Source organism: Calonectris borealis, chromosome W (assembly GCF_964195595.1).
Source record: "Calonectris borealis chromosome W, bCalBor7.hap1.2, whole genome shotgun sequence".
Taxonomy (NCBI): domain Eukaryota; kingdom Metazoa; phylum Chordata; class Aves; order Procellariiformes; family Procellariidae; genus Calonectris; species Calonectris borealis.
Window position 1 is genome coordinate 26,724,359 of NC_134351.1, and position 13,587 is coordinate 26,737,945.

Sequence of the window (13,587 nt, forward strand, 5' to 3'; positions counted from 1 at the left end):
ATCTTTGGATAATTGGTCGTTGTCCAGGTCACTATAAACCTCCTCCAGCATGGCTAATTCCCTCAGGTACTGGATACCTCTCTCCATGGTGGTCCACTTGCCTGGGTGACATATAACATCTTCCTTGAAGGGATACCTTTCCTTCATGCCTGACAGGAGTCGCCTCCAGAGGCTGAGGGCCTGTGTCCCTTTTCCAATTGCCTTGTCAATGCCCCCTTCCCTAGCAAGGGATCCCAGATGTTTGGCTTCCTTCCCCTCTAATTCCAGGCTACTGGCCCCATTATCCCAACATCGGAGCAGCCAGGTAACAATATGCTCGCCTGGACGATGGCTGAAATCTTTCCGCATATCTCGCAACTCACTCAGGGATAGGGATCGGGTGGTTTCTGTCTCGTTTATGAGTTCTTCCTCTTCCTCCTCCCCTCCTCATGATGGCCCTGCTCTTTCATCATCCCTTTCTAAACGACCCGACTTCCGCTTCCAAGATTTCCTCTTGTGTACAGGGGCAACGGATACCAGCAAGGGTTGGTCCTCTGGTTCAGCTGTAGTACCTGTTGCTGGGGTTTGGGTAGCTGCAGTGCTTGTCATGGGGGTTGGAGTAACTGTAGTGACTGTTGCCGGAGTTTGAGTGGCTGCAGTGCCTGCGACGGGGGTTGGAGTAACTGTAGTGACTGTTGCTGGGGTTTGAGTAGCCACAGTGCCTGTTGCAGGGGTTGGAGAAGCTACGGTGACTGTTATCGGGGTTTGAGTAGCCACAGGGGTTGTCGTGGGGGTTGAAGTAGCCGCAGTGCCTGTCGTGGGAGTTTGAGCAGTCACCGTGTCTGTTGCCAGGGTTGATCTCCCGCTGCCCGCCGCCCCCGGGACCCGCCGCTCTGCCTGCCCCGACGAGGCACCACCGTTCGCCCTCCCTCTTTTCTTGTTCCTGAGGGTTGATCTCTGGACAGTATTCCTGAATAGTTGTTTAACCCTAAACAAGGCCTGAACCACATTCAGGAGACATAGCAATATGAACACGCTTGTTTGAACATCCCAAGGATCCCAACATTCTCCTCATACTAAATCCAAAACACAGCATTAGGAAGAAATTTAACCCTATCCCAGACGAAACCAGGACAAGAAGGAAGGATTATATAGACAACACCCTCCCTGAAAGACCTTAGTATATCCTGTGCACTGTATCAGGCAGGGAAGTGGTGGAAAGCAGTTATGTGATTGTGTGTCATGATGTGCCTTGATATATTAGCTACACAGGCAACTTTAATTCTGAAATTTCCTAACTTTTTTTTTTACTGGTCAACCTTAGCATTCTTTAATACAGTCGTCTGTTGTGTGCAACTTCCTAAATCAATTCCCTCTTCCCTCCCCAAGAAAAAGACAGATAATAGAACATATGGAGCCGTACCAATACCCATAGTCTGCATCACAGAGCCTGCATTATGGCATCTCCTTCAGCCCCTAAATCTACAGTTCATCAACAGTTAAAACTTTTCAACTGCCATATCAGACCTTTGACCATCAAGCAAAGAAAGTAATTTATAATGAGAAACAAGAGATTGCTGTCCTCACCAACCGAAGAACTTTAAGTTACCCATTTTGTGACTTCTCATTATGACTATTTAGGAACAGCAAAAGGACACAGACGCTTTGGAAGCCCAAAGTATAATCAGAGACTGGAGGAACAGGCTTTTGTAGTCACAGGGCTTTCTGTCCTCACCCTTTCTGATCTTTGTCCCCATGTGTTCCTCCCCAACCATCTCTGACCTCCACCTTGCTGTAGCTGCCAGGCCCAACTTCAAACTTGTATTCCAGGCTGCTGCTTCTCTCCTCCCATGGCCAGGTAGAAAGAGCAGCAACACCAGGACCTACCAACAGCTTCTTTGCTCAGCTTCTGGTCTGGGAGGTTCAGCCCCTTCTGGATGAAGGGAAAAACAATTACAGAGAAAGTCTCACTTAGCCGCTGCTGACTGAGGTTAGAACTAAGATTGCTTGGAGCAAGTGGGAGCTACAGAAAATTTATCTGTCAAACTTTAGCACAGTAGGGCCTGGAGAAACCTTAGTTTAACTTGGAAATATTTGGGCAAATTTTCACAGGCAGTGCAGCAGGCATATCTAAGGATGCAAAAGGTAACGAGTCTGCCAAATTTCAAGTCCTTGTTCCAAAGTATGAAAGAATTAAAGCTTTCTAGCCAAAATGTTTAAAGAATCTAAGAGGAAAAAAACTTTTTTATTTTTTGATTTCCTTCTGAGAAATAGCTGAACAACTTTCGTTTAAGTTTCCCAGAAGAATTTAGGCTGGAGCAGACAACCAGCACGGAATACGTTAGCTGGAATAGTGAAGGTCTGGCAAAATAAGAAGGTACTGCAAACAGGGTCTTGTAATTCACCAAAAAGATACCTGTGCCTCACCAAATAATGTAGGTATTTTCAGTGTAGGCAGTTCATTAACATTTTCTAAAAACATATCAATTTTATATGCAACATATTCTTCCATTTTGAATTTTTTTCAGATTTTGTTGGTGCTTGTCTTGAATGTTTCATTACCACATAATTTTCCTACTGATCTCTCTAAGCTGAGTCTTAGAACACTTCTAAATCAAGTGTACCATGCCATTGGACCCTGAAACTGGTAGAGAGAATCTAGAAAACATGCACAAGTCATAAACAGAAGCAACTGTCTTCTCTGCAAGTATCAGAGAACAAAAGGGCTAGGAAACACTGATCTAATCATTTTAGCAGGTTGTTAATTTCTAAATCTAAAACCTACAATTTAAATAGAAACATTATTCACACTCCACTTGCTGGTCATTCTAAGTAGATATATTCCCCTGATGGGTTTATTCCACGGTTTTCATTGGATTCAGCACTTTCACAGAAACCAATACCTCAGTGGATCTTCTTGCAGCTTTCAATTCAACCTCTCTAACCCCCAGCAAGTATACCAGATACTTAACTACTGTCAATGCAAAAATTGTGATGCATCAAAAACAAATTACAGGAATGGAATAAAGCAAAGGCATTTAACATTATTCTATAGAGCTAATTTGCTTTCCTCCACATTTATTTATTTAAAAGGATTCTGTTAGATTTCCTTTGATGCTTCCACAGTTCCACACAATATACATTCACTTTACTGTAGAGTACATTCGGATCTCAGACCACACCATCCAGTAGTCCGTCAGTCATGAGTGGTCAATGTGATACTTGTTCCAAATAAAATTACAACTGTAGTTCTCGCATAGTGCAGTAAGCATTAATGGAGTTTAGGCTCCCTATATCAGTTTAACTCCAACTCTATAATGAGTGAGGAAAAAAGGAAGATGCTAATATGGATGCGGATTTGAACCTTTCCGAACTCTGCAACAATTCAGATCCAGGATTCCAGTCAAGCTTTTTTGGTACATCAAGTTTAACCTATTAGCACCCCCACTCTCCCCCCACCCCAAAAATTCACAAATGAGAAAGTAAGGTGAAGGCCATGACAGTTTATTTAGGAAAACTGTACCTATCTGATAATGTTGTATGTATACATATCACAGCTTAATTTCCCCCTGGACACGTACGTGTCATTAATACTAACCTCCTAGAATACTTCAACTGGAACAAGATCAATTTCTAAACAGGTCTTAACACCTCCACGTAGAATTAATTTGATTGTAGTCTGATCTAATTACTGTAAAGACATTTAATAAGACAGTATCTGGCTTAAGCAAACACAAGCCATGGAACTCAGCTCAAACCTAGCTCATCACTATCTCATGTAATTAAACAACATATGGGAAGCTGGAGTACTGCTGGGAAGAGCTATTACGGGAAGTGGCGAGTTTTGAATGTAGAACGAGACACCATGAGGAAGATAAAGAGCAAGTCAGCCCTATGACTATGGTCCTTAAATTATGGTCAACCTTGTTGTTTGCAGCACTCTTTTAATAGCCTGGAAATGGAGAATTTCCTCACTGACTGTCCTTTCTTTTACAAATACTGTTTTTTTCCTCTTCGTTATTCTGTATTTTACTTCTTTGGGTACATACTAGCAGCACTGCCAAATGCAACATGCTCAAAATAGCAATCTCCAAGCATCTGGGGATGAATCTTAAAACCAAAACTACATTCTTACATTTATTCCTCTAAAAAAGAGGTGTGGGGTTAAGCTACAGAAACTCACATGATCGAGCGAAAGAACTGTACATTTCTGCTGCACAGGTGAGGAATGGTTTGTACTTAAATGTAACTATTGCTTAACTTCCTTTTCCAGGCTTTTGTTTGTTTAAGCTATCTTTGATTAATTTAATTAAAACAAAAAAAGTAAACATTTTGCTTCCTTGGAAGGTTTTGTTATTTTTGTTTAGGAGAAAAAAGGTAGGATAAATAAAAACCCTCTTTCATACTGACCTATAAGAAGGAAACCAATAGGTTATAAACACAGACTTCAGACTTAATTCAAGGGAAATAAGCCAGAAAACTCTTTAAAAGATAGTGTTTACGTATATATAAATGCACCCTGCTTGTCAAAAATATTTATACAAAAATTAAGACAACTGTTAATTCTTGAGTGTTATAAACATAAAAATGCAACCTGTTTTCTAAGTCAGTTCAGCCAAGACTTATTTCAGATTGTTTATATTACTGAACATCCCTGAAAATTTGTAACTTAGTAAACTAATGAATCACAGCGGAGTCTCAACTCAAGACAACTGGCAATGTAGATGCAAGTCTGAAGATAAACTGAATAAGCAATGAACAATGAGCAGATCATTTCAAACATAAAAAATGTTCTAGCCACATAGCTTGCATTCATATCCCCTTGATAAACATCATTTTTATTAGGCTAGCTCTTCAAATTTCCACTCACAGTAATGCTTTATACTAAAAAAAAACCCCTCACTGTAATATTCATTTCGGAAAGGGGATTTAGTGGTGTATTTTTGTATATGTGCTTAACATCCTAGTACATGTAACAAGTAGTCTCCATTTTCAGGGCAAGTGTGAATAGATTTAAGTTCTCCTTTTTGAGACAACATTTGTCGTAAGACAGTACTTGCTGTGCAAACTGGATGGCAGCTGATTTTTTTCCAGTCAATATGAGGTTTCATAATCAGTTCCTGTTATAGGCATCAACCCTTCATTCATTCAGTCATAAAAATGTGACTTACTAGAAAAGGAAAAATAGAGTCTAAAGGCACAGAATCACATGGCTGCTCTACTAGGAGTCTGTAAACAGAGAATCGTTTGAATTTAGGAAATCCAAATCTAGGAAAATAAAAAGGCATCTGAAGCAGGCTTTTATCTAGCCAACTTCCTTAAAGATCCAAAAGGTTTTGAGGTCTACAAAGTATGCACTAAAATACCATATTTCAAAAAGCAATAAGGCAAATAGTCTACTCATTATTTCAAAAAAGTTACAATGGTAGTGTAGGCATACACAGTATAACTTAGTTACAATGTGTGGTACTGTTTCTATTACGTAGCCCTATAACTGTTTCCTTTCTACGTAAATGGATATTAAACCAGGATTCCAGGTGAACACAAAACCATCCTTGTACCACCATCTACCACTGGCAACAGTTCTTCAGCAGCAGCAATGTTTGCTCTGCTGCTTGAGTCACATTCATACTGAGGAAAGTCCACAAATCAAAGTTCAGAGATTAAACACTGTCATACTTGTGAAGAGCTGCTTCTAGCTTTTGTGTCACTTTTTGAAAAAAGAGTATTTGCTGTTCCAAGAAATGCTGCATCTGTGATTTAAAGTCCCTCACACGAATTTTGTGGAAATGATTAATTTCTGCTAGGGTCGCAAAAGAAATAATGTTACAGCGTTCTTGAATGCCCTCAGCTTTTTGGAGCTCCATCTTCCCCTCTTCCACATGTCGCTTACTCTCCTTTACTTTGGTAAGGGCTCCTGTGTAAAGAACAAAACAAAATAGTTGAACTGTGAGGATAATGTAGACTCAACTACTGTACTTTAACAAGTGATTTAATAGCAACAAGGATTCATAGAAGGCTCATTCTAAATGTACTTATATGTGTGCATATATATATATGAATGAAAAGGAATAAAATAAAAGCTTTTTCAGATGAAAAATCACAGAACAGTGAATCTTGTTTAAAAAAAAACAATTTTTTTAAGGCTCTAGCTTGCAAAAGTTAGTAAAACATGCCTATTTCACAATCTTAAAAATCAGATGGTGTCCTTCACAGAATATCTGATAAATATACCAGCAGTGGAAAAAAATGAAAGCACTAGAAAACTAGTCAGATCAATTTAAGCCTACATAAACACCAGAAAAATAGCCTCATTCAGAAATCGAACTTTGTGAAACATCACAACTTTTCATAATCTTTGTGAAACATCAAAAGGAGATCTGAATACACAAAATCTTGCCAATACACCGTTCTGCTTTTACACTACAGATACACAAAAATTAATTATTGAGTACTAGAGAATCTAAAAGTTTATTTCAAAGTTGTAGACATCCAGGTAGAGCTAACACAATCTTGTAAGAGCTGGAAGAAACACAGAGCAAAAGAACTGACAGTCCTCCTCCTCCAGATAGCTAATTAAAGCACACACATCCTACAAAAACAAAATATCACCCAAACCAGACTCACCCAAAGCAGACTCATATAGTGACACAGAATACCAAGATGCGTCTTAGACATTTATGTTCATGTCTCAATTTCCCATAAGAGCAACTTCTTTGCCTTAAATATTATATACATATTTTAGTCATATAACTAAAACCAGTCAGACCAATAAAGCTTTTATCTTCTCACAAAACGTTAGTGATATGAAATTTTTCACAACCTTTATGATCACACTTAAGTTACTTGTTCCTTCAACTATTTGTAATGTCTTAACTAACTCTCTCCTTTCATATTACACTTCTTACCATATGTGGGGGGGTTGACCCTGGCTGGATGCCAGGTGCCCACCAAAGCTGCTCTATCACTCCCCCTCTTCAGCTGGACGGGGGAGAGAAAATATAACAAAAGGCTCATGGGTCGAGATAAGGACAGGGAGAGATCACTCACCAATTACCGTCACAGGCAAAACAGACTCGACTTGGGGAAAATTAATTTAATTTATTACCAATCAAATCGGAGCAGGATAATAAAAAATAAAAACTAAATCTTAAAACAGCTTCCCCCCACCCCTCCCTTCTTCCCGGGCTCAACTTCACTCCCAAATTCTCTACCTCCTCCCCCCGAGCAGCGCAGGGGGACGGGGAATGGGGGTTGCAGTCAGTTCATCACACGTTGTCTCTGCCGCTCCTTCCTCCTCAGGGGGAGGACTCCTCACACTCTTCCCTTGCTCCAGCGTGGGGTCCCTCCCACGGGAGACAGTTCTCCACAAACTTCTCCAACATGGGTCCTTCCCACGGGCTGCAGTTCTTCATAAACTCCTTCAGCATGGGCCCTTTCCACGGGGTGCAGTCCTTCAGGAACAATCTGCTCCAGCATGGGTCCCCCATAGGGTCACAAGTCCTGCCAGCAAACCTGCTCCAGCGTGGGATCCTCTCTCCACAGGGCCACAGGTCCTGCCAGGAGCCTGCTCCAGCGCAGGCTTCCCATGGGGTCACAGCCTCCTTTGGGCGCATCCACCTGCTCTGGCGTGGGGTCCTCCATGGGCTGCAGGCGGATATCTGCTCCACCGTGGACCTCCATGGGCTGCAGGGGGACAGCCTGCCTCACCATGGTCTTCGCCATGGGCTGCAGGGGAATCTCTGCTCTGGTGCCCGGAGCACCTCCTCCCCCTCCTTCTTCACTGACCTTGGTGTCTGCAGAGTTGTTTCTCTCACATATTCTCACTCCTCTCTCTGGCTGCTGTTGCTGTTGTGCATTTTTTTCCCCCCTTCTTAAATATCATAGAATCATAGAATCATTAAGGTTGGAAAAGACCTCTAAGATCATCGAGTCCAACCGTCAACCCAACACCACCATGCCCACTACACCATGTCCCTAAGCGCCTCATCTACACGTCTTTTAAATACTTCCAGGGATGGTGACTCCACCACTTCCCTGGGCAGCCTGTTCCAAGGCCTGACCACTCTTTCAGTAAAGAAATTTCTCCTAATGTCCAATCTAAACCTCCCTTGGCGCAACTTGAGGCCATTTCCTCTCGTCCTATCGCTAGTTACTTGGCAGAAGAGATCAACACTCACCTCGCTACAACCTCCTGTCAGGTAGTTGTAGAGCGCGATAAGGTCTCCCCTCAGCCTCCTCTTCTCCAGACTAAACAACCCCAGTTCCCTCAGCCGCTCCTCATAAGACTTGTGCTCCAGGCCCTTCACCAGCTTCGTTGCCCTTCTCTGGACACGCTCCAACACCTCCATGTCCTTCTTGTACTGAGGGGCCCAAAACTGAACACAGTATTCAAGGTGCGGCCTCACCAGTGCTGAGTACAGGGGCACGATCACCTCCCTAGTCCTGCTGGCCACACTATTTCTAATACAGGCCAGGATGCCGTTGGCCTTCTTGGCCACCTGGGCACGCTGCTGGCTCATGTTCAGCCGGCTGTCAACCAGCACCCCCAGGTCCTTTTCCTCTGGGCAGCTTTCCAGCCACTCTTCCCCAAGCCTGTAGCGTTGCATGGGGTTGTTGTGGCCGAAGTGCAGGACCCGGCACTTGGCCTTGTTGAACCTCATACAATTGGCCTTGGCCCATCAATCCAGCCTGTCCAGGTCCCTCTGCAGAGCCTTCCTACCCTCCAGCAGATCAACACTCCCGCCCAACTTGGTGTCGTCTGCAAACTTACTGAGGGAGCACTCGATCCCCTCGTCCAGATCATTGATAAAGATATTGAACAGGACCAGCCCCAAAACTGAGCCCTGGGGAACACCACTCGTGACCGGCCGCCAACTGGATTTAACTCCATTCACCACAACTCTCTGGGCTCGGCCGTCCAGCCAGTTTTTTACCCAGCGAAGAGTGTACCTGTCTAGGCCGTGAGCCGCCAGCTTCTCTAGGAGAATGCCGTGGGAGACAGTGTCAAAGGCTTTACTGAAGTCCAGGTAGACCACATCCACAGCCTTTCCCTCATCCACTAGGCGGGTCACCTGGTCATAGAAGGAGATCAGGCTGGTCAAGCAGGAGCTGCCTTCCATGAACCCGTGCTGGCTGGGCCTGATCCCCTGGTTGTCCCGGACATGGCTCGTGAGCGCCCTCAAAACAAACCGCTCCATGATCTTCCCCGGCACCGAGGTCAGGCTGACTGGCCTGTAGTTCCCCGGATCCTCCTTCCGGCCCTTCTTGTAGATGGGCGTCACATTGGCAAGCCTCCAGTCATCCGGGACTTCCCCAGTTAACCAGGACTGCTGGTAAATGATGGAGAGCAGCTCGGCAAGCTCCTCCTCCAGCTCCCTCAGTACCCTCGGGTGGATCCCATCCGGCCCCATAGACTTGTGAGCATCCAAGTGGCGTAGCAGTTCATTAACTTCTTCCTCTTGGATTATGGGGGGTTTATCCTGCTCGCCGTCCTTGTCTTCCAGCTCAGGGGGCTGAGTACCCTGAGGATAACTGCTCTGACTATTGAAGACTGAGGCAAAGAAGGCGTTGAGTACCTCAGCCTTATCCTCGTCCTTGGTGGCAACGTTCCCCCCCACATCCAATAGAGGATGGAGATTCTCCTAGGCTCTCCTTTTGTCATTAATATACTTATAAAAGCATTTTTTGTTGTCTCTCACGACAGTGGCCAGGTTGAGTTCTAGCTGGGCTTTTGCCTTTCTAATTTCCTCTCTGCACGACCTAACGAGATCCCTGTACTCTTCTTGAGTTGCCTGCCCCTTCTTCCAAAGGTGATAAACTCTCCTTTTTTTCCTGAGTCCCAGCCAGAGCTCCCCATTCAGCCAGGCCGGTCATCTTCCCCGCCCGTTTTTCTTGCGGCACATGGGGACAGCCCGCTCCTGCGCCTTTAAGACTTCCTTTTTGAAGAACGTCCAGCCTTCCTGGACCCCTTTGCCCTTCAGGACTGTCTCCCAAGGGACCCTCTCGACCAGTGTCCTGAGCAGGCCAAAGTCCGCCCTCCGGAAGTCCATGGTAGCGGTTTTGCTGGCCTCCCTCCTTACTTCACCAAGTATGGAGAATTCTACCATTTCATGGTCGCTAAGCCCAAGCCGGCCTCCGACCACCACATCTCCCACCAGTCCTTCTCTGTTTGTGAACAGCAGGTCAAGCGAGGCACCTCCCCTAGTGGGCTCGCTTACCAGCTGCGTCAGGAAGTTATCCTCCACACACTCCAGGAACCTCCTCGACTGCTTCCTCTCTGCCGTGTGGTATTTCCAGCAGACGTCCGGAAAGTTGAAGTCCCCCACGAGAACAAGGGCTAGCGACTGGGAGACTTCTGCCAGCCTCTGGTAGAATATTTCGTCTGCCTCCTCGTCCTGGTTGGGTGGTCTATTACAGACTCCCAGCAGGATATCTGCCTTGTTGGCCTTCCCCCTCATCCTTACCCACAAGCACTCGACCTCGTCATCACTACCATTGAGCTCTAGACAGTCGAAGCGCTCCCTAACATACAGGGCTACCCCATCGCCTCTCCTTCCTCGCCTGTCCCTTCTGAAGAGCTTATAGCCATCCATTGCAGCACTCCAATCGTGAGACTCATCCCACCATGTTTCCGTGATGGCGACTAAGTCATAGCTACCCCGCTGCACAATGGCTTCCAGCTCCTCCTGTTTGCCGCCCATGATGCATGCATTGGTGTAGATGCACTTGAGCTGGGCTGCCGATTTCTCCCCCGACATTGGCGTGCCGCCCTTAGGCTCTTCTCTAGTGAGCCTGGTTTTATCCCCTTCCCCCTTCGAACCTAGTTTAAAGCCCTCTCGACGAGCCCCGCCAACTCATACGTGAGAATCCTTTTCCCCCTGTGAGACAGCTGAACTCCGTCCGTCGCCAGCAGGCCCGGTGCCCTGTAAACCTTCCCGTGGTCAAAGAAGCCAAAATTCCGCCGATGGTACCAGCCCCTGAGCCACGTGTTGATCCGATGAGTTTTCCTGTTCCCTTCAGTATTCCTCCCCGCCACTAAAGGGATCGAGGTAAACACTACCTGTGCTCCCGATCCTTCCACCAGTCGTCCCAGTGCTACCACTGTCGCTGATTGGCTCAGCCTTGGCCAGCGGTGGGTCCGTCTTGGAGCCGGCTGGCATTGCCTCTGTCGGACATGGGGGAAGCTTCTAGCAGCTTCTCACAGAAGCCACCCCTGTAGCCCCCTGCTACCAAAACCTTGCCACGCAAACCCAATGCACCATACAAATGACTACAGTTCACTGACAAGACTCCCTATACATTGCCTTGAAGAAATGCTTTTCTGTTCTCCCTACAATGACACTAGCCAGCAAGCTAACAGAGAAACCTCTCTGCCTATATCTTTCAGGAGGACAACCTCCACTCTATCTGCTGGGGAAGCAGGTTTGTTTTCTTGTCAGCCTGAATCCACACATGTAGTAAACACCATTAAACAGTAAAAATGCAGTTCATCAGCAGTAATATTATCTTCCGTCCTTTCCTTCCTGTGCCTGTTTAATATGCCATTTCAAATACACCTTCCCCCAGCACCCTGACACATCTCTGCAATTCAGATTTGGAACATGACTTTGTGCACAGCAGTGTCTGGGTTTGCTCTATGAGCAGCGAGTTGGGAGGGAACCGGGAAGCACGGCCGCTGCTCACTGCATTTCGTTCCTGCTTCTCACGTTCCCCTGCCTGCTGCGGCTCATCCCCTGCCCATCTCCAACCCCTCACCAGGCAGTCAGGTAGAATGGAGGGTCAAGGTATGCTCTTACTACAGGCAAGTTAAAATACCAGATGATTTGGCAGACTTGGGGAAAAAGAGTTTGTTGCATTTTTTAAATGTAACGGGGGTTGTGCCTTGCATTATAAATAAAACCTGGAATTCCTAAATTCAGAGAAGCATGCATGATTTTTCTCCATTCAACTTGTTAACTGGGCTGGGGGGTGTTTTTAATAGCAAATACTTGGAAAATATTTCCTCTGTTATCAGTACTTCTCTACTCTTACAATCATATTTTTCTCCTTAATTTGCATTTAGGCTGTGCTCTACGTGGCATCTCCTGTCTGCAGTCCTGGTATGAGCTCTGAGTCGTGAGCATAAGAAATTCCCCTCTGGTGTGATGTACTTGCAAGAAAGACCATAGAGAAGATTTCCCATTTCTTTTTTAAACTGTGGCAGGGAAGTTATTAACAAGGTAAGTGTAGACTGAAGACTGCATGGCCGAGGATGCCGGTATTTGAGTGGCAGAAGCCACACTCTGAACCCAGTGTTCTGAAGAGCTGCCCGGAGGCCAAGAGCAGCAACTCTCCCCGGGGACTGCGAGGTGGTGGCAGGGCCTGGCTCCACACCTTCCTGGTCCCCACGGCCCACCGGCATGGTGGCTAAAAGCTTGGCACCGGCTGCTACAGCTGATTGACCTCATCATCTCCAGCCTGGCCCAAAAAAACAACACTGAAAAACCTTTTCCACACACAGTGGTGCCAGCAGCACGACCGTGCCAGAAGATCTGTATTTTCTCCTTCAAGGAGCGAGGAATTTGTGAGATAGGGCACAATCTGAAAAATATTTAATCCCCTCTTCTGCAAAAAGGACGCTTTCTTCAACAAACAAAACCGAGCTTAGCAAAAATTTTCTCTGCGTTCTGTTGGCATAGCAGGAATCCATGCAAGGCTGTGAAAAACTGAAATTTGGGACTTACTGGAAGCCAGATGGAGCTGTTTATTTAAACATGACAACTCTTCAATTGTGATGTGGGAAACAGCTTTAGATGGTATTTCTAGAATGACCAAACTGGAAGAAAAATACTGAAATTTACAGAATCAGCAGCTGAAAGCATAACTAAGTTCTGGAGCATGTATAATCTTCAAATTATTTTACATCAATAAAAAACATACATTACCAAACACTAAACCCCTCCAGACTAGACATATTATGCATTATGCATTTTCTGCCATTAAAAAAAAAAAAAGAAAGATTTATAATTAGGGAAAGGAATCCAAGGGGAAAACTTACAGCCATTAATACTGCTCTCTTAATGCGTATAGATTCATACTGGTCCTATACTGGAATTTCCTTTAAAACCTAGGCAGACTACAACTGGAGGTCAGTAATGTATGACAAGAGCTTATACATAAGCTTAAGCACAAACTTGCTTGTTTTTTTGAAGTGCCTCTAAATGAAGTGTTGAATTATTAGTGAAACAATTAATCTTAAAATAACTTAATAGAGGGAAAATTTTAGCTTATTTTAGGACAATCAAAGAACCTTCCCAAAACACACATAAAAAAAGCCAATGTGCTTTATTTTAAAAAGCAAACGATCATTTGTTCTAAAATTTCATTTTTAATTTGTTCAGTATCTACTGAAGTTTGCAAGACTTAGTTTAGTAAATCTTAGAAAAAAGTGGTTTTAGTTTGCACAACTTTGCAAACAGCATTACTAACAGTAACATACGACATTTCATCTCAAATTTTCTCAAAACACTTCTCCATAGCCTACAGCCCTTCTATTTAAATCTACATAAGCAAAACTCTGAGCCGGAGCAGACATTCATTGATGTCAAGGGTGCAACAATCCATGCA

At 44.7% G+C, this 13,587-nt stretch overlaps 1 protein-coding gene across 1 annotated transcript in view; it reads right to left on the reverse strand.

Annotated features, from left to right (window-relative positions):
* Positions 1-5,642: 5,642 nt before the first annotated feature.
* LOC142074789 (sorting nexin-18-like) overlaps positions 5,643-13,587 on the reverse strand; it is a 55,617-nt gene continuing 47,672 nt past the window's right edge. The window contains exon 2 of the mRNA XM_075135668.1: positions 5,643-5,896. Coding sequence (XP_074991769.1) covers positions 5,643-5,896 — 254 coding nt within the window. The remainder of the gene's footprint in view (positions 5,897-13,587) is intronic.